General features: G+C 39.5%; 1 protein-coding gene across 2 annotated transcripts; it reads left to right on the top strand.

Moving 5' to 3' along the window:
- smad6b (SMAD family member 6b) lies at nucleotides 1–26,512 on the top strand. 2 transcript variants are annotated; one of them, XM_028040398.1, is made up of 4 exons: nucleotides 1–1,513; nucleotides 6,800–6,856; nucleotides 8,864–8,929; nucleotides 25,772–26,512. In XM_028040398.1, the coding sequence occupies exons 1-4, from the start codon at nucleotides 712–714 to the stop codon at nucleotides 26,311–26,313; spliced, it is 1,467 nt and encodes a 488-aa protein (XP_027896199.1). In that variant the 5' UTR covers nucleotides 1–711; the 3' UTR covers nucleotides 26,314–26,512. The 2 variants fall into 2 exon arrangements, with proteins under 2 accessions (XP_027896199.1, XP_027896191.1); XM_028040390.1 differs by having other exon boundaries at nucleotides 4–1,513; nucleotides 8,864–8,941.
- The last annotated feature ends 869 nt before the right edge of the window (nucleotides 26,513–27,381 follow it).

Here is a 27,381-nt window from a genome sequence, read left to right as displayed (position 1 = left end):
TGAGGAAGACTGGGGGGAGAAAAAGAAAAAGAGCGAGAAACGGAGAAAGAAAAGGATCCAGGCTGCAGTTTGGTTTAGATCTGAGCAGAGACGCAGGAGAGCTGTTCAGCCGCGGATCGAGCCTTTTCGCGTATAGTTTGAACTCTCGCGGATGTTTTCTTTATAATTGTTATTTTTTTTTGGTTTTGTTGGGATTTAACGAGAAACATCTTAAGGATTGTGGACTTCTGGTGCATGGTTCCAGGGATTTTAATCGCACCGAAGTGGGCTACCTCACACTCTGTACCGGTGTAGAAAGTCGATCCGAGGCTGTTAAAAGTGTTTCGGGCTGTGACTTTATACCGTTTCTGGTTGAAGGGTACAAGCTTGGATTATGTTGCTTATCGTGCTATGATGTTTTATTTGTTCCTATTAAACACATAAACAGTCCATTCCGCAGCGATCTGCCGCAGTTTTTGGGTTATTTACTGTGAAATCAGCTGGATGCATGCATTTTAAACGGAATGCAGCAGTGCATTTGTTGCATGGTTTTCTTACTCTAGATGCAACAAAATAGCCGTCAGTCTAATGTTGCGGTTTTGCCACCTATGCTCTCCAGTTGGCTGTGCATGCGACTGCACGGCATTTCAGTGTCATTGATGTTTTGCAAAGACAGGAGTAGTATATCCGTTCAAGAATAAAGCCTCCCCTTCTAAATATTCAAGTTGTCGTATGTTCAGGACGAAACGCTCAGGTCTTGTGCGGCGACTCTGGAGAAGCCGTTTGATCCCAGATAAAGAAGGGGAGGATGGAAATGGCAGAAATAGTGAGGGCTGTAGGGACGATCTTTTTGGCAACAACCCAGAGAAAATTCCCAAAACGGAGTTCAGACCGATGACCCTCAGCGGGCCGTTTTTCGGGGACATAGGGAGCGTGTGCGCCGTGGAGAGCGGCGGCGGAGACTGCGGAGGTTTCGGCGCCTTGGGGGTCACGTCGGACCAAGATGCAGGCGCGGTGTGCGTCCCGGAGCAAGGGAGCCCCCGCTCCGCGCAGGACAGCGAGTGCAGGACGGTGACGTGCTGCTTGTTTAAAGAGCGGGACCACACCGAGGCGGCTCAGGGCACCAGGGATCCTGGGTCGTGCCACTTCATGCTGAGGAGCCTCGGACCGGGAGACGGCAGCAGCTCTCCCGAGGCGCAGGAGGCGATGCCACGCACTGTGTTGGAGCAGGAGCTGAAGACGGCAACGTACTCCTTGCTGAAACGGCTAAAGGAAAAGGCGCTTGATACCTTGCTGGAGGCGGTGGAGTCCAGGGGAGGGATGCCCAGCGACTGTGTTATGATTTCCAGGACAGAGTTAATCCTGGGTGGACATGTGGCATCCCCGCAGCTGCTTGTGTGCAAAGTGTACCGATGGGCTGACCTGCAGCACACGGTCCAGCTCAAACCGCTCTGTGAGTGCAAGAGCTTTGGGGCCCAGGACAGTCCAACCGTATGCTGCAACCCCTATCACTACAGCCGGCTCTGTGGGCCAGGTAAGGACACCTTTCCTCCAACCTGCTTGTCTGAAGCTGCTCTTTTCTTTCACTGGCCGTTGTTACCTCTTCTCAGTAAACACAAACTAACACCCAGGTGAACCAGAACCGACCCAATGCATAAGGGAAGCAAGCGAAGCTCTGAAGAAACAAATATTCTCACATAGTACACTCTAAAATGAGCTATGGGTCAGTTAGCTCTTTGCCAGGTCATAACCCTATATCATAGCTAAACATGCCATTTTGTACCTTTACACTAACAATTTCATGTCCATGTGCACCATTGCAAATGAGTTTACTTTTTACTGAAGTTAAGGACTGATTTTCACAAAATTCCCAGCTATGGCGTTATTTAATTGAGTTGTACATTAATCTCTAGAAACTTAGCATTTCTAGATGCTATAATCTTTTTCATTTCTGTAGATTCTTAGAAAATGTGACAAACAGCTTCATTCTTAATGCCGCTACAGTTTTAGTCACTTGTACCTGATTTTTTTGTATGAATTGGTAGTGGATATTGTTTTGTACTAATCACATGACATTCTGGAGAACTTTGCTTCTTATGTTAATATTTCACCCCCTCCTGTCCAGTCCAATCCAGATTTATATTTGAAGCACTATCCAAAAGTAGGAAACTCTATTATTTACTTATGTTTACTTTGTTTCTGATCTTCCATTTGGGAATCTGAACTATACAATTTTATAAACTATTACGTCATGACCCTTGATTGAACCAAATTAATTATCAGTGACTTGGAGATGCCATTTACTGGAGTCACAAAACATTTTCTGACAGCTGCTGTCAAATTAGGCATTCAGCATCTCCTTGGAGGGTCTGAATTGATGCCTGGTCAGTGTGAAACAAACTGTTGATATAACCATTTTGTACTAGACTGAGTACAAAACGACCAATGCTGAAGGTACAAAATGACAAAGGTGTGTAATGACCAGCACACCTCAAAATGGGACATTTGTTGATCAGTAGGGATCTAACGAGATCCCATGCCACAAGATGTCCTAAAAATGTTACATTGTATTCTGTCCTGTCCCACCCTATCCAGTTAATGTCTTAGTATGACTTTATCTGTTTAAGTTATTACATTGAGCACTGGATATAAGAGCAAGTGCATTATGCTAGACACGCTCAATTTATGTTATGGACTTTTAATTTGAGCTTGGAAAGTTCCTTAAGTTGAGTTGACAAAGTCGTCTAAAAATGACTTTTGTGTCTGGGATTAAGGAAGCTTTCATTACCTTCAAATTGTTAATAAGCTAGAATTTTGGGTACGTGGAACAAAACAGAAACTCTGTAAAAAAAAACTCTGGAGGTTTATGAGTAACCTCCAGCCTCTAACCAAAGAGCTCTGTCAGTTTTCTTATGGAATCCAGACATGTTTTGTAATTTAAAATCTTGAGTACTTAATAAAATCTGTGATTCTTAGTTTCTGGATAACAGTATTAGAATTTCTAATGTGTTATGCACTAGAAGAACAACTGCTGGCTGTTTTTTTATGGTTTCTCTTGAACCCAACTTCATCATGTTTTCAAAATGCTGACAGTGGTGGAAAATGTTTGATGTTAGGCAATTACAGGAAGTGATCCCCCAAATCAAATTCTGCTTGAGACCTCATTGAACTCTGAACTAGCTCTGAGGTGAACACTGAGCAGCAGAACAGGTGTCAGCACAGTGTGGTACGCAATTTTATGGTCCAGTGTATTCATTAGAGAGAATTACCGCCACCAGTTAACTTTCAATGAGCAGGTAGAGTTAAACCCAAACGTCTAATGTTGCATCATATCAGTGCATCAAAAACGCAACGTACTGCTACGCTTGCTTGTTGCATGCAGTGATGTATATCACACAATCTGTGTGATATACATAAACTGTGTTGTGTGATGCCAGTAACTCTGACGTAACCATTGTCCTGTGGTCCTACAACTGTTGAGGGCCCAGGAGTGGGGTGGTATGGGTTGGTTGTATGGGCCACTTTTATATCGGAAACAGACAAAACAGCATACTGAATCACACCAACCCATGTAATATTATTCAATGGAAAAAAGGCATAAGGGAATTTGAAATGTCACAACATAATTATGATGAGATTAGTCAATTTATTGCCTTCATTATCTTCTCAGCTTTATCAACTTTTTCTATCAGTCATTTGTTTGGCCTACTTTGATACACAGAGAAAAAAAAGTAGAGATTCTTGTTTCTGTTTAAATTGTTTAATTACCAAAATTATCCACCCTGTCACATTAGCAATTTTAAACTGTCTTTTAACAAGAAGTTGCAGTGTTATAACACTCATTTGAGACAATTTGGCTCAAAAGAAAATGTAGTATCTCTCTGACTTAGATGCCAATACTTGATTATTCCCCATACCAGAGAACAACGCATCTATGGATTTTATTCAACATTTTGTTCATATTACTTTTGTGCTGTCAGTAAAACGCCTTTGGTAAATAACTTAAAAATTGACAGTAACTCACTGCAACAGTGTGTAGACAGGATTTAATTGCTTTATATTATGAAAAGCAACAAATATCAACGGAAATGCACAAAATAAAACAACAAAAAAAAACATCCAGTGAGTGGAAATGGATAGTTTTCCCTTAATTAGCTCTAAATAGTGATTGCATGCTGAAAAGTCAGAATGTTTCTTTTCTCTAAAAGACACAGCAAAACTAAGATCTTCTATCATTTTCAGCCTGTAAAAACACATCAAGAAACAGCAAGTACTTTGATACATTTCTTTAAGCTGTGTAAAAATCTGTGTAAGTATAAAGATATGTGCTTTAATGTGTAACCTGTAATCCTTTATTTCCTATTGCACTTAAACTGCTAACTCTGTCAAATTACGGAGAGCACATTTTTTCCTGTTTTGTGTTGTAGTCTTTTGAAAAAATATCAGAGTTGAACTCTTCAGGGCAACCCTAAGAGAAAACTACAAATCAAGGAAGTCAGTTTTATATTTATAATAATGTCGTCTGTTAGATGTATTTATTATTAATTTGCTTTTGATGCAAAAAGAAAAATTTTGCAAAATAGTATTCCATATATTGCTGTATTTCTCTTGGCAGAATAACACAAGTATAACAAGCTGATAGTAATTTCTCTTTCAGAGCCTGTAATTAGCTGAGTAACATATAAACCATTTATAGATTGCCAATTGTACTTTTAAACAGGACTACCTTCATATGAATAGGCACTTCTTTAAGCCTGCTGACCAACAATGCACAGCAACAGGTGTAGGAGGAACAGTTTTGCATTATTGTGTGATTCATACATTTGGTTAAGACACATTCCCTTTTTGCTCATTATCATGACTTTAAACTGTAGGAACTGTATGATAGAACATTTAAGTGTATCTTAATACCAGCAGTCAGTCCATGTATATAAGCCTGAATATGTCAGAGGCTTCAATGTATTTGTTTTAAGATACATTTCTGAAAGCCTGCCTCATGTGTGTTGGTGTTTAGCCTCACCCACAGATTTGGACCTGCTGCCCAACAGGTCACTTTCAGTTAGTATGTGTGTGTGTGTGTGTGTGTGTGTTGTGAGCTCTCCACGGCAGAGCCTCTCTGACCTATATTAAACAGATTAAATTTTGGCAGGAGCGAGAGTGTGATTTGGAAAACCTTAAACGCTGGGCCACTCAACCCCAGTGACCCGATGACAAGGCCTGGTATCGTGTGTAGAGATGTGAGTGTCAGTATTTCTGTCTCCTCGCTGGCACATGGGGCGGATTTTCCATAACATCTACGTTTATTAGAGCCAGCTGGTTATGACAAGCACAAGTCACAAAGCCAACGACATCACAATCTGCATTGAAGCAAAGTTGAAAAACTGATGTAGCTTTTGTGCTCTTGTTCTTGCATATACTGTTTATTGTAATCAAGGTATGGTAACTTAAATGTCGGCTGATAAACTATAATTAAAACATTTGTGGGGAACATTTCACTCTTCTGAAAATGTAGATGTGAAATCATGCCATGTGAGCTTCCTTCCCAGTTAAACATCCAAGATGAATTGGAAGCAGAGTGAGAGAGGCACGTACCCCATATTGGGACTAAAGCTCTTAGTAGACATAGCTCACATGCGCTCATGCATGGCCCAATAGAACTGGTATTTCTTTCACGCTATTCAAGAAGAGCCGCTTTGAATCCAAGCTTTAATCACTTCTTTTGACATTGTTTGTAAAAAGGGGGAAGATAGAAATAGAGTGGTACCAAATGTCGTACAGTTAGAAGAGTAATTTCTTGATTGAATAATAGTTTAATCATATGTGAGACTCTGAAACATGTCTAAAATAGTTTGAATTGCAGTATTGGAACACACTAGTTCTTAAAGTGTTTATATAACCTGTAGGTAGAGATCTTATTTAACTCCAAGTGGACAGAAAGTTTTTCCCTTTTAATTCGCCAGGCATTATACTTTTGGAATGAGATCAGTTTCAAGTTGCACTTTAAAAGCCCTTTTTGTCCTGAGGAGGTCCCCTCATGCTATTTAGGTGAAGGAGTGGTGATAATATACAGTTTGCATACTGCTGGCGCCAGACTGACTAGCTGTGTATCTGAGTGACTGAGTTCAGATCCTGGCAATTACTGCCGGCACTCTTAAAGGACCCGCTGCTATTATGCTTTCCTCCTTCCCATTTTCCCTGTAGGCGAGGTCACAGCATGCTCACAAAGTTTTCTTTCCTTTGTGCTCTGCCTCTTGTGCAAGCTTCTCTCCATTTCTTCGCTTTTTATGAGATACAAGCGGGCTCTTTGGGCGGAGTGGCATTAAAAAAGCAGAGTTTTGGTCATGTTTAATAAACTGCTAACTTCAGGTTATGGCCAGACAGTGGTCTGCATCAATTAAATAATACATGATTAAACAACAGCAACAAAAGTTTTCTGTTGAGTTTATTAGCATTTTAACTAGCTTGTGAAATAAAAGATTGGTTTTTATACTGTGCAGATGTAGCCTGTGTTGAATTTCATATGTTGTCTTGTGTTGAAGCCCTTGTTGTGGCTTGAATTCAATTCTGCAACTGTGGCCTTTTTTTTTCTTTGCTCCTTTGAAAGCTAAACAGAACTAATTTAATACTATTTGGTAATTACTTACATATAGCTAATTCCAAATATTTCATTTACCATTTTCATCAAAGCTTTTATCTCTCCAGAAACACTATTATACTACAGGGTCCATTTTGTTCCCAGAAAAAGTTCTATCTTATTTTAAATGTATATATAACAAAAAGGTCATTCTTAGATTATTAACTTCATGGTTTTGTGTTGCAGAGTCACCTCCACCACCATATTCGAGGCTTTCCCCGAATGAAGAGCACAAGCCACTGGGTAAGAAACAAATACTTGTATGAACTTTTTAGCCATTAAATTTTTCAGAGCTTTACCTGAAGTATTCATATTTTATTTTTCTCGTAATATAGTCACGTCATTTACAAACAGACTCATCTTTATTGGCCGACACTGTGTGCACAAACAAGGGATTTAGCTTTTTTTCAAGCACTCACACCATACAGACATTAATTATAAATATATATAACTTGCAGGAAATAAATTAAAGGGTAAAGGAAACAGTATGTACATCCATATGTATGTGCAAAACCATATATTAAAAGATTTTAAGATTGCTCAGCATTCATTCAGTATTTTTACATATTGAACATTATGTATTGATTTAATTATATTAGTTAAAGCAATATCATTTTAAAAAGTTAGCTTACATTACTTGTCAGACAACAGCTGCAACTAGAAAAAGAGGTGAAGCCCATTACAGAGTCATTTAGTTTAGTGGGTAAGCTGCAAAGCAGATGCCAATAGTGTTGTTACCTAACAATCATAATATTCCAGTAGCAGTTGTACGCTCTCTTATCTGATTTGTCATTCTGCCAAAATGTATTTGCGCTCAGATATCCAAAATTCAGTTACACTAACAGTTTAAAGGTTAGTGAAGGCTTCTTCAAGCTAATTTAGCTGAGTGCTATTAGTTAGCTTAACGAGAAGTCTTTTATTTTCCAATTCTTCAAAATAAGAGTCTTAAACATGGGCACAGAGTGCTATGCTTAAGCAGTCACCTTCTCATCATGAGTTCATAATAGCTTAAAAAGCAACTAGTTAGTGTTTGTGTCAAGACATCCATTGCCATAAAGAAAAAGGTTGTGGCGTCTTCATATTGTTAGATTCATTACATTGCTGTTGCTAACAGCATCAGATAATGTACATTTTTTGACTAGGAGTGCATCTGCATGGGTTTTGAAAGGAATAAAAATTTGTTTCAGGGAGAACAAAATGACAATGGCAGGAACACAAATTAGACTTTTTTTGTGTGGTTGAAGAGGAAGAAAAATAAATCAGGGAAACCAGACCACTAGATCAAACTAAATGTGCGTTTGAAAGAATGAAATACTGAAATAGTATCAGGATCTTTTTGGAACGTTGCGCCTAAATTGGTACTTTTTAGACCAATGATTCAACAGCATGTCCCTTGTAAGAGGGAATAACCAATAACCATACACCAAAGAACACAAACAGCCTAACTTGGGGACATTGTTGTGTTCTTTGCTGCTGCTGCATGATCTGATAAACATATACAGCCATCATAAAAAAAAAAGATGTGACAAAGACACAGTGTACTTTCCGTAAAGATAAGGATTCCAGGAATATTTCAAAATTAATTAAATCGGGATTCTGTCCGGTTACATCTTATTGGAAAAAACCTCAGTCCTGGACTCAAATGAGAGCCTTTGATGGAACTGTCAAAGCGAAATGGAAAATAAAAATTAAGGAGCAGGGAACTTTTGCATAGCTGAAATCAGATAAAAGTTGTTAAGTTCATACGAGACTACAATTAATTTCTTTAGCAGGTCACATATAATTCTTGACATATCTTATTATCCTAGCTTTTCTTTTTTAATAATCTTTGAGAAAAAGCTACAAAAAGATCAAGAAGTCATCCAGATATGTAGGAATAGGTTTAATGAGAGTGACTTTCATTTATTGCTTTTGCCCTTTTGGGGGGATAAATGCACTGTCTTTCAAGTTAAAAGGTTTTATTAATCATTTTGGTCGCAACTTTACATATTGTTTGATGGAAATGTGAAGCCTGATCACCTACAAGAGCTGCAAACCTCATTTCAATGCAAGTTACAAGCAGGACTAGAGAGAATATTAACACTAAATCCTGGCCAATGAATATATTAAGTTGTTGATGGTATAATGAAACCATGTGGTGTTTTTGGACAAACACCACATGTTGGTGTGAAATTTGCACATGTTGAAATGATTTTTACAGAGAACTGAAGAGCTGCTATCTCAGTACACTTTCTTGTTTCTATCTTGCAGATCTCTCAGACTCCACTTTGTCGTACACTGAAAGCGAGGCAGCCAGCTCACCAAACATCACCCCAGGCGAGTTTTCAGGTGGGTCTGTTTTTACAACTTTCATTGACCTCCAAACGGGGACACCCAACAAAATGCTTTGTCCTTAAGGTCGTGATTAATGATTGCATGGAGGTTGTCAACAAAGAATGGCCAATATGTAAATACTGAAGTAGTTTTTCAAACAAGGACATCTCTTTGAGAACTTTGAACATTGGAGAGAGGACATTTATTTATTCCAATTTTATGTGGTAATAATCAAGGGAAAGGAGAAATTAACACATGGCTTTCAAACTTTTCTACAAGCTCAAAAGTGTTTTATGCAACTGTATCCATCTCCATTATCCAATACTGTGTAGAACATCACTGCAATAAAAGCTGCAAGTACTTCAGGGTATGTTTTTAGAAGCTTTAAACATCTACAGATGGAAATCTTTCCTAGTGTTCTTTACTTAATAGTTCAAGCGTCAGAATGGATGGAAAACTTCTATAAGCATCAATTTTCAAGTCTTGCCATGAGTCCTCAATGAGTTTTAGGTCTGGAATTTGCCTGGGCCATTTGAACACATAAATAATGGTGTAATGTAAACTACTATGTTATAGTCCTAGTAGTATGATTACAGTTATTTACCTTCTGATAGGTAAATCTTTACCTTTGATTCCACTTTTTTGCAGTCTTTAACAGGTTTTCCCTTCTGAATAGAAGTATATTTAGCACTATTCATCTCCTCATCAACTTTAACATTAGTTTCTGTCCCTTGCTGAGGATAAGCATTCCCACTGCATGCTACTGTCACTGCCATGTTACAAAATAGGGATGTTGTTCTTAGGATGTTATGCGTTTTTTGTTTTGTCTTTTCTGACCCGAGCAGCTTCTTCCTTTTAAATTTAACTGTGTCGCCTGCATAACTCATGACAAACTCAAAATCTGACTTCTGATGTATTTCTTTCTACAATAGCTTTCCTCCAACCTCTGTTTCAGGAATCTTACATTTATAGTGTACAACATTGAGAGATTCTCCCATCTGAGCTGTGAATTTCTGCAACTCCTTAAGCATGCTTCTCTAAGGAATGTTCTCCTTGCTTTGCCTGTTGACATGGCTTTGTAGGTTTGCAGGTGTGCCATACTCTTTTTATTTTTTTATGTTATTATTTAACAAGATATGCTTAAAGGATGGAATATTGTTTTTGAACTTTAAACTAACAACATCACTCCACTTGTTGACTGTGCTTCTAGGATTTTGTGATGCTGTTTGCCCTCTAATTGTCTCTAACTAACCTCATAGATTATACTGTGACTAAAGGTAGATTCTTAATCAGAGAACTGACGAATTGTAAGGGCATCTGGTTGCACTGGATTTTATTAAGAGGTACCAGAGTAAAGGTCAATGCATGCAGTTGCACGCCACATTTTTTATGCATCATTCTCCTTCACAATTAAACTTGGTCTGTCGCACACCAATCTGAGTAGGATAAATTGAAGCTTGTGGTCGTAACATGCACTGTGGCAAAAATACTTTTTTTGCCACAGTGCATGTTAAATGCACTGTAAGACAGAGTATATTAAAGTGAATGTAGGTTCTTATCATTTGATAATTTTTATTATATTTTTATTATACTACCAAGTAGGGATGTTTGTAAAATCATGTATCTACTGGCAGTTGTGTTGTTTGACAGACTGTGTTGTTGGTGATGTGTGCTGCTTATGCTTCATTTTCTGATTGAATTGCAAGTTAAATCCTAATTTATTTGTAAGTCAGAGTTTCAGCTCAGTAATGTGTGAGGAACACTTTGATCACAGAGGTTGAGCTTTGGGGTTCAGTCTTCCTTCTTGCCTGCAAAATAAAAGAATACTATTGAAGTTCAAGTTTCCTGAAGTTTTCCTGAAGTTTTTATGTGCATTGCAGAAGTTTAATTTTCAAGTTGTACTTTATCACATTAAGGACCATTTAAAGAGAAAGGTTTCATTGTAAGCAGTGGAGGGGTTCAAAGGGGCGTGTGCTCTGGCTCCAGTGCTGGCTTTCCTTCTTCTGTTTTTCTTACAGAAATATTTGAGTGGGATCAAACCGTAATAAGATCCAAGATTGCTCTGAAACAGACACACACACTTAGTTTTCCATATGCATGTGAGCAGACCCACTTCCATGCAAAGCTCTGTATAACCTGACTGAGTGGGCTAAGGGGAGGGGGTTAGAAATGGAGTTCCCTCTGTGAATGTGACCACACCAAAGGAGAGGGTTGGAAATCCTCCTGTCCTCCTGATTTGAAATGAAACACTCCCTTCTCCTGGTACAGTAAGCATGCCTTTCATTGACATGTCTTTCATTCGCCCATTCATGAAAGGGTCACATCCAGCATCCACAGGATCAAACGAACACTCAGTAAGAGCCCTGGGTCTGGAGCTGGCGAGGACCAGTGTTTCCTATTAAAGGGTCTGCCGCAGCTCAGGGGCCCAGACACTGAGACGTTGACATGGTTACCTTGCAGAGATGTATTAAGTCAGCAGAACGCCCTCCTCCTTCGCAGCACGCACAGGCTGTCACCACCTCAGCATGGCCCGGCGACACTCCCTGAGTCAACAAATGAGGGGCTTGTCAGAGCGCGCACCACAATTCCTCAGAGGCTCTGGTGAGGGAGGATCAAGACATGCAGGGCTTTGGTTTCTTCCAGCTATATTGCTGTTTGCACAGGCCAGTCTAGATCACACTGCATCGGTACACTCAGCTCTATGGGCTTAAGAAAGTGAATCGCCACTTTGATGTGGCGCATGATGTTCTTTTGTTTATAATATTTGCATTTGAATTAGATATAAAGCCGTTTTTCAAAACTGCATCTACTGCATTTACTCAAAGTCATGGGATCGAAATGTGTCCACAGAAGGCAGAGACCATTTCTCTTGCAAAAATATTAAGAATCCTTAAATCTTTTCCATTTTGCCAAATTATATTCCGTTAATGAATTACATTTTTACACAAAATAAAGCTGAATTAGGAAGTGAGAAAAAAATATTCATGGATCAACTTTTATTTCACAAGTTAAAACCTTAATAGTGTGTCGTTCATTTGTTTTTAGGCTTCTGAGTCAATTCCAACTGTACCTGCAATTACAGCTGTAGTTACTTTGCTGTACAACTCAATCAGCTTTGCTCATCTCTAGACTGGAATGTTTGATCATTGATCATTAAAAACTAGTTCAAGTTCCGTCACCTTTAAGCCACAGTGTGTGGAAGAATTAGTTTTCAAGTCTTTCTATAGATTTTGAAGAGAATTTAGGTCTGGTCTTTGAGGAGAATACCAAAACACCATAATTCTGCCACCACCACATTTCACTGTGGGCATTAATTGTTCAGGGTTATATGTAGTATTAGTTTTCCTACATATATTAGGTTTTTTAGGTAGGCCATCCCAACAAAACTGAATGAGTTGTGGTTGTAATGTGACAAAACGTTAAAAGGGATTAAGTTGTGAATGACTTAGTGTAGGCACTGATTTTTTGCTGCTGTTTTTTTTTTTTTTTTTTTTACATTATTCTGTGTTGAACATCAAAGCAAACTACAGCATGTGTCTGTGTGTAACCAGAGTTTTTGGGATCCACACTCCAACAGTCATGCAGAAACAAGTAAATCTCTTGAAACCCCAGTCTTGGGGGCATTAGCTAGGTGAAGTGTTGTCAGATAATCAACTTCTGTTTGCAGCCCAGGGCTACAGAAATACCCAGTGAGCATTCTTCTGCATCACACAATGGCAAAGAAACAGATCGGAACTGGTTGGTGTTCTAGATAAGCTTGCTCTACCACTTTTCAGAGTATATTCAGTGGAATTTGAATAGCAATTCTCTCAACTCACTGCCTTGTTGTGAAATGTTGTAGTTATTAATCGAATGGTTCTCCATGAGTATGTTACAGCATTTTTACAATATTTCTTCCACCACGTTTTGTAGGCATTTTGAATATTTCCAGTTCTCAAAAATGTATGTATTACTGTATTAGGACCACCAGGCTGTCTGATTAGTGGATCATGTTCTCAGCTCTGTACCCTGGCATTAATATACCCCAGTGTGTGAGGGAATGTGGTTTTCCTGGTCCTGCTCTCCTGCTCTGCCTGCACAAAGCTGGGGCTTCGTTTTGTTGGCATCAAAATTGAGCCTTTTGAAGCATGTCTCATTGCTTCCTGTCCGAGGGGAGGTTTACACACACTGACGTTTTGTCCTGTCGCATTGTCTCTGACATCAGGAGTTCTTTAGGTTTGTCACAACTGCTCACCAGCTGTTCCAGTGAATATAGGAAGCCTAGGTACAATGTATCTGTCCCTTGCAAAGGTGTTGATACACTTCAAACTTCTCAAACTATTTTATTAGCATTTTATCCAGTACATCGACACAAAATAGATGTGAAGTGAAAGGAAAATGACTCATAGCCTCTATATATACAGTATATCTATATATATATAATTTATTTATTTATTTATTTATTTAAAGAAATTTGAAAAGTGTACAGTGCATTTGTATTGATGAATGGGTATATGCTTTACAAAACTTCTTTTCTGCTGATTCAAGATTTTTGGTTCATGTATATATCAGCTGCACATAGAAACTGAAATTTGAAGCCATCCATCTATGCCAAATAGCTCATACTTGCTTAGATAGGAAGAATAACATTTTTGAATGTCAGCTTTTACTGATCCTTTTTTTATTTTTGTCTCGACTTTGACTGGGTCATTCTAACATGACTATGCTTTGGTATTATCCACACTGTTGTAGTTCTAGCTGAATATTTGAGGTCATTTGGAGTGCATAGTAGTCCTGTCTACAAATGCTCCTACATTGTGAATTTTTGTTGTATTCTTTGCATTATTGGATGATGTATTTTTCAGTTCTTTGCCGGATGTTTAAAACTTAGGATATTGTTATATAACCCAATCTGATCACAACTTTATCCCTGACCTGTCTGTCAGGTGTTACGACTACAATGCCGCGTTTATCGTTTGGATTTAATCCCGCCTGCCCGGTCAGAGTCCAGCTGGTGGTTGAAACGCTCTCCTGAATACTCCTCACCACAAAATAGCGAAAAAATTAGGAATGACTAAAGACTTTTTGCACAGCACTGTCTGTATCAACCCATTCTCACTCCCAACTCGTCATATATTGACGCATGGGACGGTCCGTCCTCGTCACATGTTGACGCGCAGGGTACCCTTTCGCGGCAATATGTGACGCGAGGTGTTTTACACTATGCCTTACCGTAATTTTTGCCCTAAACCTAACCAAATCGTTGGGTTTTTAAGGTTCGGCAGCAGTTACGAGAACCCTTCACGTCAAAAATCCATGTAAAACATGTGACATTCCCAAATCGTCAACATGTGACGCTGAAGGACCCTGCCCAAGTCGTCAACATGTTGACGCATGGTCAGAAAACGTCCCAACTCGTCATATATTGACAAGTTGGGAGTGAGAATGTGTTGTCTGTATACATTGATCAAGTATTGACGCTGTGTTGTCAGCAAGCCTATTCCATCAACTTTGCAATGTGCATTCACCAAAGAACATAGTCTACCTTCTGCCTTCCCTTTCCTTTGATCTACTGGAAGTTATAGCAGAGAAGCTGAAAGATTTAAAGTTTCTCGATGAGGATAATAAACTGTCGGGATTACCTTAGGCAAGCAGGTGGAACAGAAGCTATCACAAGAATCGTATATCAACATTATTCTAGTTGCAAAAGTGTCACTGACTCTCTGAGCATTCTTTCTGCAGAAAGCCCCTCTGTCAAGTCCACTCAGGTATTGACTAATTCTTCCATGCAGAGCAATGCAGTTGTTGGCTAGATCAGACAAACCTCAGCTGAGTTATGGAGCAAATTGCACTGAGAATTTGTAGTGTGCGTCACACAGTGAGACTGAATAGGCGTTTGCATTCCTTTTGTTTATAAATCTGCAAGTCTATTTATCTTCCTCTGTGTCTTCACACGAATCCACATTCATACATTTTCACGCCAGAGCTAAACAAATTAAGCTATGCAATCAATACTAATCACACTTGCTTGTCTGTGTCAGGAAGAGACTATCATTCCCCATCAAATCATCCCCTCTGTCTGTGTCAGAGATGGGTGGAAATATGGCGAATAATTAGGCAGTCCAGTCAATCCTTGTGACGCTTCTCTTGATTAATGCAGTTTAGACTTGGCCCATTCTTGCAGATCAGACTGTGAAAGCTGCTGAGATGTGTCTGTTATTTGATTTATAATAGAATGAGTCTGAAAAATCTCCTTTCTGAACCCCTTCCTTGTACTACAGACCCCTGAGTGATATAGCACGAACCCGTCTTCCCCCTCAAACCTGGCACATGGCCTCAGGTTTCTACCGCAGCCCCGAGCCTTCCCAGCGCCTGGCCGCCCACACTCCCTCAGGAGTCAGAATGCTGCAGGATACGGGATGTGGAAATAATGTGACTCGAGTGCTTCCACTCGGCCTCCTGAAATCAGGTTTTGCGGATTGTTTATTTGAGGGGAAGGAGGCCTCAGACAAACATCCTGTTTTAAAAAGCTGCCTGGGTTTTGTAGCAGTGCAAGGCGGTGAATTGCCTCTTTGACAGTGGGGGGGAGGAATGTTAAAGAGAAGGCCAGTATCTCAGGGGACATTAAGGGGTTCTCCTCACCCGTTTGTCATGTCCAGTTTGCGGCGTCTGTTTTAAACTGTGGGTGGAGGGTTATAACTATACATCCTGAAGGGTCTTGAGCTGTGTTCGCTCTGTGGCGGTGCAGGGCTTGTACCCACAGTCCTCGTCTCAAGTATCCGTTCCTGTTCTGCGAGGCTAGCTTCCGTTTCCCCTTACGTAACGTGTACACACAGAAAAAAGAGCCATTGATAAAAGTGATAAGGCCATTTTTCATTTTCCCTTTCTCAGCATTGTTATACTGTATTGTGTCAGATATCTGGCCTGTTTGTTTTTGGCTTTTGCTGGAACAGTGAGGATCCTCCATAGAGTTGCTCTGACTATAATATGCTCTAGTATAATATGCTTTTTTAACTATTGTTGTCATGGATCATTAAAATAATATTTGAAAAAATTTTCAGTTTTGCAGACTTCAATAAGTTATTAAAGGTAACTTATAAGAGATAAGTCTCTGACAGGTTTGTAGGACAATCAATAGGAATTTCATTCCTATTGATTGTGTTTTTCTTCATGTGTGGCCTGTCATGCTGTAGAAATATAACTTTAAAATAAACACTTTTATCATCTTTATCTGACTCAGACCTGGGGGAAGCGAGTTTAGTTGTCACTTTATTTATATTTTTTTAACACAAATTTGTTTTGAGAGGTGACACGCAGTCAGAACTGCCAACACAAGTTCTCAATGTGGTGAGGTAATGTGACCTCTCCACGCAGAGTGAAAGCTGGGCTAATCTAAAGCAGTCCTCAGAGTGGGCTTTGACTCCACTTGCATGTCAACAGAACTACATTTCTGGGCTTTAAAGAAACAGCATTTATCTGTTTCTGCTTGTGGAGCTTTGTGGTGCCAGCGCTAGTGTGTGTTTAGCTAACATTTCACAGGCTAACAGATAGAGAAATCATCACATATGACTGGAAACTGCAAATTTTCCGAGCTCAGTTAGGATTGTGTAGAGATTTTAGAACAGACTATTCAAAGAAAAAAGTATGAATAAACAACATAAGGTATGCTACGATTCTGCCACAGCAAATAAAGAAAGTCAGCTAATTTTATGCTCTGGGAGGGCTCCTGCTGCCATCTTCACTCCCCTCACACCACAGAGCAGCACCCGCCTGCCTCCACCAAAAGGGCCATTCATTCAGCTCAGGGCACAGGGTTACAGCAACAAATAAAGAGCGTGCAGTGCCATTAAATATGTATGGAATGTCCAACTGTTAGTTTAGCATTTTCGTGTGCCTCCCCTCAAAGCGAGCGAGGGAACAATACTCCATTTGAGCCGGACTGTGTAAATGTGTTAGCCTTGCTATGTGAAGGTGGTTCCAATAGTGGGTGAGGTTTTTAATTTTTGACCATTTCACCCACAATTATAAATCCAGACACTGGCCTTGGTTGGCTATGATTTAGACCTGTGGCTTGATTGCAGGCAAAAATAGATTCAAGATTTTTTCCCTTCCTCCCCAGAGGAGCATTGACAGTTGTGCCTAAGCCTATGGCTCTCAGTATTTTTAAAACTCAGCACAGCCAGGGCATTCTTGGAGCCTGCTGAATGCTGTGTGTGGATTAACTGTTGAATCCGGTGTCATCCTACATCTCTTAACAAGGCTCTTGCAGCTGGAGAATAATGATAGTGGGTGACTGAAGGAACCCAGCATTGTGTGAAAGCATGGCAAAGTTTTGTAGATGTTAACTTAAAAATTAGGCGTAATTTTTTTTTTACGGTTTTTAAATTATAAAATTATAGCCATAATAAACTGGAAGAATTTTATGTCATAGTATGGTTAAAACCCTGTTAATGTGGTTTCAGATAATATGCTTGAGTGAACTTATTTTTCTGAAACTGGGGTTCCCAAAGTTAGGGTTGGCAATCACCAAATGTGAGCAATTGGGATACTGTTCAGAAATTTAACCTAAATAATAAAAAAAATGATAATAGTAAAGCTAAAGATGACATTTATGCTGTGAATGTTAGCAGATATAACAAAATAGCACCTACTAAAAGATAATAGCTTTAGATTAGTTGGCATTATGAGTTTCTTATGCTATAGCATTTACAGTTTCTTTTTTGTTTTAAATAACAGTAATAGCAACATGTTAATTTTGTTACAAATACTGTGGTACAGAGAAATATTGTGTTTTCTTCAGGTTATCGTTCTATCAGAATCTTATATCAGCCTGTTTCTAATAGGAACTATCTTCATTTCAGTCTCTTGTCCTGAAATTTGGAAAAGTGTGTAAGACATATTCTGGTCTTTTTGTGAGATTCAGTTCCCTTCAAACCTTTTTAAATGAACAAGATGACAAAACAATCTGTGTTCTGGAATTATGTTTTCACAAGTGGTTGTCATTACAGAATGAAAGCATCCATATTCTTTAGCTCACAATGATTGGGGTCCTCTGGGAAAACTATATCTACTTCTGCCATGTGTGCTTTGCTTATCTTTTATTTGTGTACATTTCTAAAGTCTTGCTGGCCTGACTTTGTGCAGTCAGGCTGTCGCGTTTCAGGGTACGGCTTAGATTAGAGTTCTGGTGAAAGCTCTCCCCCACTCTTGTCTGCGACTGCCAACACATAATTTACTTAATGAAATCCTGCCATTCCCTGTAAGTTCTGTATTTTTTTTTCAGATGTTGACAGGGAAGGACTTTATGAATAATTGGAAATGTTCGCTCCTGCATTTTTAATGAATGTCTCTCTTGTTGTGAGCGCTCTGACTTGGGGGGGAAACAGTTGTCTTTGTTTGGGGAGCTAGTGTTTGGATGCCCGCGGTGAAGTAGTGTGGGTTTCAGTCGAGCAAGTGTTGTGATTGAAACAGAAACTCTGGTGCCACATTATCCTGACAGAACACATTCTTCTCACAGACTCTGATCCACTGGGCCAATCAATAGAAAGCCATTGTTTGAACAGTAGCTCTGTCCATCATAGCCACCTTCACTTCCCAGTTTGGTGGTAACAAAACGCCTACCTTTCTCCTTAAATTAGTCAGACTAATATTATAAATTTACATGTAACGGTCCATTTAGATCCAAACCTTTCAGGCCAGCATTGATCAAAATCCTGACTTGGATCTGGACCCTAAACCCAATTCACACCTTATATTCAGGGAACACTTAGCTGAGGCTCAATAAATTACTGCATTGAAGAGATCTAATATTAATGTAGCGTTCTTCTATAAAAACCACTTATTAATAAAAACAATGTTTAAAGTCAATGGCATAACAAAGCAGCAAAACAAAGGTTTTTCCACACACGGTGAGCTAGAACCACAAAGAAAAGAAGGCAAATTATCAACAAGTCATATTCAAGGCAGGAGGAAGCATGATAATGTTAGCCAAAGTTTTGGCAAACATCTCCCTGTGCAAAGATCCTCAGTCGCTGTAAAAACAAAAGAAAAAAGTATTAATAATTCTTAGCATAATGACTAGTGAACCAGTTTGGCATTAAGTAGAACCCAGTCACCGTACGTCTCCAGATCATGTAATAAATGAGATGAATTCAGAATTTTATCTCAACAAAGTGAATTGTTGATTTTCTGTCGTATGAAATGTGTACTTTCTTTTCTTTATTAATAAAGTAGACAGTACTAGCAAGTAGATTTTTTTTATACTTTGCCAAAAAACTGAATTAAACCTAATAAACACATTTATATTGAAATTTTAAAATTTTATATTTGTCATGTGATTAAATATTTTTTGTGTTTGGAAATATGTCACCTCTGTAAAACATCGAATTCAGAAAATTAAAGAGTTGCCATTTCTATGTCCCATGACATATGCAGCTTGCCTGAGGCTGATTGTGATATTTTTACAGTAGGTTATTGAATATTATAACTGCCTCTGACTGTCTGCAGCCACTGCCAGTTGTTGTTACCCTGTACAAGACCCTAAGTTGTTTTTTTAGCAATTGAGAAAAAGTTTCTCAAATCAAGACTCTTTTTTTAAAGAACTTTTAATCAGTGTAGAATACATTAGTTCAGGAATACCTATTCAGCTACTATTTAGAGCAATATGCATGCTTATCTCAAACTAAGATAGTTGTAATGGCAAACAAAAAATGTTTTTTCTATTCATTCACAAACAGAATAAAATTGTGGCACAATATTTTATATTTTGGATTAGAGATGATGTGAATGTAATGCATTTTTTTTTAAAAACTGTAGTTTGGTAGTCAATTAATTTAATGCAGCATAAGAATCTGTGACTCCGACACAAACTCCAGTGTCACCAGGCTCCATCAAGCCATATTTTCCCTGAGTGCTTACACTGTAACAACACTGAGCTTGAAGACTATGCCATCAAGTAACTTGTTTGTTTTAAGTGCTTCTGCCACTCCCTGATTAAATGGCTCCCTGGGCAGTCAGCCATATTGCTGTATTGACCATAATAAAAACAGTTATTTTTTGTAACGTTCACAACATTTTTAGTGTCTTGTTGCAATGTAAGCTCCGTTTATTTATCTTTGTTGTTTGTGGAGATAATGATTGGTACTTATTTTTTATGATATGAAAATGTATTAAGTTGTTCAAGTTAACATTTTTTATAAAGTTAGAGTGCACATTACACTTTTGTGTCAAAGACAAACTATCAGCTGCAAGCTATCAGCAAATTAAATAAAAGTAATTTGCTCATCACCAGTTGTTTTAGACATCTCACCTTATCAGAGGAAAGAATGCGTTGTCTTTGAGTTTCAGTCTGTTGTTGTATTGATGACTCAGTATGAGGCTGACGCATTTAAAACTTGATAAACAAAACAGTTGTAAAAAATGAGAAACAAACCCTCCTTGCTGCCCACGAGGCCTTAACCTGAGTAGGAAGTGAGGAGGTGCAGCGAGGGAGAGGTTCAGGAATGTGCTGGGTCTCCCCTATACAAATCCTCCAGCCCACTTGGCTCAAACCTCCTTCACACACCAGCAAACAAACACGTTCACCCCTACACACAAAAACACATGCAGAAAGAAAGGTTGCACGAGGAGGTGAAAGAGCGCAGCCACCCAGCAGGCTGTTCCCTGACTGTTTTGCTTTTGATGCTCTGTCAGACTCCACCGACTTGTAAGGCTGCCTGTAGATTTGACATATTCACAAACAACCCCCTGCAGTTTTCACAGAACTTTTACATGCCCTGGAAACGTCTCCCAGGCCTCTCTGGGATAACTTCACTTGTGTATACAGGAGAGTTCCCTCTCAACCTCAGCAACTCCGCTATATTACCTTCCTTAGCTTCCTGTGCTTTTTACACCCTCTGTTGTTTATTGATTTAATTTATGGATTCTGTTAGTTATCTGCTATCTGGGGCACAGCACTTTTCCTCTCTCATGGGGTCATCCTCAAAACAGAAACAGAGGAAGTGGATGACAATGTAAAGCATTCCCATTGTGACCAGGAAGGTTTGGTGACTGGATTCTGTTTCTTGGGCTCCCACATTGTTTTCTCCCGGCACGTATCTCTGTTGCTGTATCTTTTGCTCTCCTTTCTCTCTTTCGGCAGAGAAAGACCAGACCTGAGGGAGAAAAATCCATAGACATGTAACAGCAGCTCCAGTTAGCATGTCTGTCTGATAAAGCCGACTTTGATGGCAGCGATAGCCTAGACGCCAGCCTAAATGTGGCCTGCTCAGTAAAGCCTGTGCTCATCATCATCCACAAAATTAAAGCCATACCATACACTGCGGCAAGAGACTTGGGGTCACTTGCTTTTACTTCACATTGTTGTTTATGGCTTGAGGGTAAAAAAAATACACACAGGCATGCTTATTTTATCAAAATAGAAACTGATTTCTTATCGGTATGCTTGGTAAAGCTTGACCTGCCGATCTCATTGCTCTTTTAAAACTAGGCTATGTGGTAAAAGAACATCACTGACAATCGCCTCTATGCTGTAAGCAGCCATCGTTGTTAATATATCAGTTATACATCCACAGTAATCTTCAGTTCATCACTTTGATTTTGATATAATTTATAAAAGTTCAGCTTTGACAGCAGGTTTAATTTTACTGAAACACATGTATATTGCCTAGAGGAAAAAACAGTCTTATACATTTCTGAGCTAATAAGATTTGATGTATTGTTTGCAACTTATATTGTTAATTTAGTGCATTTGACATGGAAATTCATTTTGTAATTATTGAGAAAGGTGCAGGTTTAAACAAGATTTGTTCTTGTTTAAACCAGTCTTTTCACTTGAGAAACACTAAGTGTTGTAAGAGAATGTGTTTGTGAATTAATGATAAAACTTGTTAACTCGAGTGAATACATGGGTTGATTTATTGACTGATTGACTGAGAATGAAGATCATTGTCTCTGAAATTTCAAAAGGCAATCAACATATCCCAATCCAGTTGAATTTGACAGCACAAGAAAACAGATCACCTTAATTGTAGTCTGCTTCCCCTTCCAGTTTTTTTATGAAAATGACTTTTGGATCTTTGTTGCAGCCGTAAAGGGTGTTGTTTGTAGGGCAGCCGGTTAGCAAGAAGGTGTGGTGCTTTCACTGATTGGAAAAGGATTTTATTTCTGCAGTTTTGTGACCAGCCAATTGTTGATCAGGCAAAACTATGACTGCTTACAGTCATAGCTGTTGATTTCCTGACCTCCTCTCTGAGCCTCATTTAGTAATCAGTTTGCTGGAAGAGACTTTTAGCTGAAGGAGGATCTTATCCCTGGCACAACATCAGACATTGATGCACTCCTCCCCTCAATGTAAAGAGCCTTGCATCCATTTTATGTTTTTCCCCCTTTTCACTCCTATTAAAAGTTTCTGAGGAATCTGTGCTTTTCTTATACCCACTCATTTTATGGAGAGATGAAATCTAACAGAGGGTAGGGGGGGTGGCCCCAGACCCTGATGGGGAAATGTTAGCACGGAGGGGAAGCTGTTGTTTGTCTGCCTGTCCCTGACACTCGGCCTCCCATTCATCTCACTCCAAGGCTGCCGATCCGTGTTTACCCTGGGGCAGCTCTTCTCTGATTCTCCCTCTGTACTCACCCATCCCCTCTTGCTTTTCATGCTTTCTTTAAAAGCATTACTGGACGATCATCAAGGATTGCCATTGAAACTCTCAGGCGCTCATTTTTGTGTACTTAACAGTAATTATCCAAACTCACCATTGAGCGCAAAGCGGCTGGGATTTTTCTTTTACTTGGTATTACCAGTCGAAGAAGCTCCATTTATTTCCATTTGACAAGTTTGACATAAGCAGGTTATGTAAATGACTTACCTAATTATATATACTGTGTAACTTCATTGCAATGTCAGTGGATGTAGTAATGATATCAAAAAGTGTTGTTTGATGCATTTTAACTTCGGCACATTTTGAATGCCAATTAGATATTTAGATATCATTACAATATTTACCACTAAAACTGTCATCACATTATTTTGTGATGTCAAGCTGCCCTATATAATACTGTGAAATGGTTATGAAATCTTCAAAATGCTTTAGAGGAGCCAGACCTTTTAGCAATTCTTTTAAGTGAGCTTCAATAATTGTTCTTCAAATTTTCTCAGGGTCTTTCAGCTTCTTGAAACAGATAATGCTCCAATCGTATAGGTACAACACTGCTACCTGCTTAAACCATAACGTTTTTACTAATTATAGAAAATCTTATGGACTAAACACTTTTTTCCATCTATTTTGTCAATTTAGACCTGTAAAAGGTCTAAATTGGAGTTGGAGTTCATTAACTCCAACTCCAATTGTTCAGATTGTTGCCTCAGGCTGTACAAAGTAGGAAATGCAACATCCATGCCACGGTGGAGCCCAACAACCCTGAGACTGACACTAAGAGGAGAGGCTTTTGAGAATAAAATAACAATAATAACATGCGCTACAATTCTAATGGGTAAACTGAGCTGTTAAAAGGTGGCAGGGTTAAATGGATGCAGAGCGCCAGTAATTGCTCCCAGCCCTCATCGCTCCGCCCAGAGCAGACCCTCTTAAAAAGCAAGACGTGGAGTCTGAGAGAGTTGGGTGTCCATGTTGTGGTCAGGGAGGGGGAGGAGGACACGCCCTGACTTCGCCGCCTTGTGTCTGAACTTTGAGTTTTGCTCCCGGCTTCGCTTGGATCTGTGTCTGAGTCACTTTATGGTCCGCCACTACTAATCAGTGCTTCATACCCACTGAAATTTGTTTGTGAAATATAAATGAAAATGCGCAGTGTCCAAGTATTGAAATTTAAAAACGCAGGGGAAGATGTCTGCTTGTAAAAGCGATATGTTAGATTCAGTATGATGAAATAAAAAGTCCTTTCAGTCGGGAATAAGTGAAAACATTAAGTTTTGATTATTAAGATTATTAAGATCCACAAAATAAAATAAAAAATAACATATATAAAAGATACATAGCTGCATGATTGATGTAAAACCATTTTAAAGAAGAAAAGCCTTGACTGATGAAGTGCTAACATGAAATACATTTCCAATTTCCCCTTCTCCCCTTCTCGTTCTGCTTCCTGCTCCTCTCTTGCTTTCTTACTAAGTCTGAAAACTAACTACACTTGTCAAAACTCTCTGAGACATTAGCCATTTACAGCTTTCTCTTTATCTGTGCTACCTTGATGTGTGTTTGATTTGAGACAATAGAGGGCCATAAATGAGTCGGGGTTGAGTTCTTTGTGTGGCCAGGCCAGGCTGCAGTTAAAGCCGAGCTCAAGAGTGGAGGAGCTGGAGTGTGGAATTCACTAATGGCACATGCATGTTGGGGCCCCTGAAGAGAGGGGGTCATTTCAGCCATCAGTGTGTGCGCAAACACACAGAGAGCCTGTCTACAGCTTCCCCCTACCACCCCACTCCACCCGCTGCACGTTCACGCTCACTCCGTCACTCTTTTCCTCCCCCCAACCCCTCCACAATAGAGCGCCTCAAACCAGCAGGCGTTTTTGTCTCTGCAAGTCTGGTCAACGTTTTTGCTAATCTTTGAATAAACTTTACTAGTGTGGGTCACTCAGCAGAAAGCTTTAGTTGGGTAGGAGGTGAGCGAGGCATTCTGGTGCTGTGTGTATCCACAATGCTCCACCTTAAAGGCGTTTGTTAATGGGGTGGGCGGTCATTAAGCCCTGAGAGCAGAAGGGCTGAAAGGAATGGGGCCACAGGCCCAGGCTTTAAATCCTCTGTGCCAATAGACTCTCTGAAGCAAAATAATGGCATCACTCTGTGTGTGAGTTAATGGGAGCTGATAGCATGAAGGCTGGGGGGTCAGCGGGTCACAGGCTTGTGCTAAGTTGTCAGGGAGCTGAATGCCGTCCCTGGGCCGCAGTAGGGGGAAGAGCCCGGTTAAGGGGGAGGGGGACCCCCTGCCTGGCCTACTCCCATCACCCTCCCACCCCACTCACACACACACTTCTGTGGAATGTGAGGAAGATGAGTGAAGAGGAGAAAGGGGGTTCCTTTACTTTTTAGCAGAGGAGGGAGAAGGGACGGATGTGAGATCATGGAATTCTCTCTGAGTGTCATTCCTATTTCTTCCTTGTCCACTAGCCTCTCTCCCTCCGCTCATACCACAGATTTTATGAGCTATATAAATGTTGAACAGCAACGAGCAGAGTGGACTGAAAAGGTCTCTGGGAGCAGTCATCAGCGTGTGTGTGTGTCTATGGTAAAGATCGAAGTCTACCTTGGGAGCAGTAACTCACTGTGGAGTGCTGAGGGCTGTCACTGAAAAGAATTCACTGACTGCAGCCATGAAACTGAATTAAGAAGCTGATTTACTGGGCTGAGATGTTTAGGAGCAAGATGCCAGCTTTGTTCCACTGGAACAATGAAACACATTATGAAGTAAGCGTTGCCTTTAAATAAACTTTTCAAAAAGTTTTAACGTAGCTGGACTGTATGAGTGCTAAAACCCTGTTTCATTCAAGTAAATATGATCAGCTTTAAAATTGCATGAGCAGAGAGCATTGAGCAGCTCTGCTAGGTGGTCAGTGATTAATTATTACAGTGCCCTCTTGAGACTGAGTGAGGAAGTGCGTATTCTTAACTGAACTGACCTCAGTACACCCTCAGGGTATGTATAGTACTGTGTGTGAGTGTGATATGATATTTATGCCAGGGTTATGTTTCAATAGGGTGCCTCCTTCAGTCGTTTTAATAGTGTGTCCATCTGCGGTGAACAATAAAAAAGAGATAGTTAATCCCTTAGATCTCAACCATTCCTATTTAATAGCTCTGTTTACTTTTGTTTATGTTTTGTTTAATGACTGTTTCTCTGTCGCTTCCAGATGCCAGCATGTCGCCAGATGCCCCGAAGCAAAGCCACTGGTGTAACGTGGCATACTGGGAGCACCGCACGCGCGTGGGCCGCCTCTACACAGTATACGAGCACTCCGTCAGTATCTTCTATGACCTACCTCAGGGAACAGGCTTTTGCCTGGGCCAGCTCAACCTGGATCACCGCAGCAGCACCGTTCTACGCACACGGGGTAAAATAGGCTACGGTATCCTCCTCAGCAAAGAGCCCGATGGCGTTTGGGCGTACAATCGAAGCGAGCACCCCATATTTGTCAACTCGCCTACGCTGGACATGCCCAACAGCAGGACTCTGGTTGTACGAAAAGTGATGCCAGGATACTCCATTAAAGTGTTTGACTATGAGCGCTCGTGCCTCCTGAGGCACTCCCAAGACTCAGACTTCCTGGATGGACCCTATGACCCTAACAGTGTGCGCATCAGCTTTGCTAAAGGCTGGGGCCCCTGTTACTCAAGACAGTTCATCACTTCCTGCCCTTGCTGGCTGGAGATCCTTCTCAACAACCATAGATAACACAAACGGACCCTACAAACTATCCCAAATATCATCTACCTAAATTTAATATAAAGTTTTATATATTATATGAAATATATATTATACATGTAAATACAAAGTCATTTTTACAATGTCATTATTTATGTATGTGCAATGTGTATATGGACAAGAAGAAAAACAGAAAATGCACTTTGGCAAGTTATATATATATATATATATATATATATATATATATATATATATATATATAACTTGAGAATTTATACAGCAAAATTAGGATGACCCTGGATTTGGTGTATAGTTTTCATATACTATTAATATCCAGACAAAAAGCTAGCACCATTCACACATTGATAATAAAGTATTCGCATATTGATTCTGCTTGGTCTGCATTATTAGCTTGTCACAGCACATTCACTGCTTCTCAAGGTGCCACTTTACAAACACTCATAAATCACTCATTAATATTTAATAACCATCTTTTAATTAAGCTGTAAACTTTAAGAAACTACTCACTGAAACTTTTAGTTCAACTTTTAGAGTGAGAGCTGAACAGGACTATTGTGTTCCTTCTTCAGTGTTTGAAGTCTCATATTATGGTATTTTAACTGTCTATTAATGTTTTAGAAAGTGTTAAATCTTAATTATTAAGTTCATTAATAATTATTTATTAGACCTTTAAAAGTGCAGTCTCATTTTCAGCATGATTATTCTTTACATTTGCATAAGCTTGCCAAATAGTGAATATGCAGTACAATCTGAAAAGTGTCTCCTATCCACTTTATAACTCTTATTAATGGTTTACAAAGTGTAAACAGCTTAATTAATCACCCAAGTAGTTTAGTAACATGTATCTATCTATTGTTTATAATCCCTTGTTGATAGCCATCTTGCTTAAAGTGGTATTCTTATCTATGCATTCATTGTTTTTTGTTGTACAATTTCTTTGCTAATTAGCAATTCTTAATAAGTGGTCAAAACGTCTCTTACAGCTATCTTTTTGATTTACATAGCTCAATCAACTACATAGTTCATTTTATTAATTAAGTAGGGGTAGTCAGATTTTAAGTGACATAATTCCCTGCA

The sequence above is a fragment of the Xiphophorus couchianus genome, chromosome 2 (assembly GCF_001444195.1).
Source record: "Xiphophorus couchianus chromosome 2, X_couchianus-1.0, whole genome shotgun sequence".
Lineage (NCBI taxonomy): Eukaryota > Metazoa > Chordata > Actinopteri > Cyprinodontiformes > Poeciliidae > Xiphophorus > Xiphophorus couchianus.
This window is presented reverse-complemented; position numbering and strand designations above follow the sequence as displayed.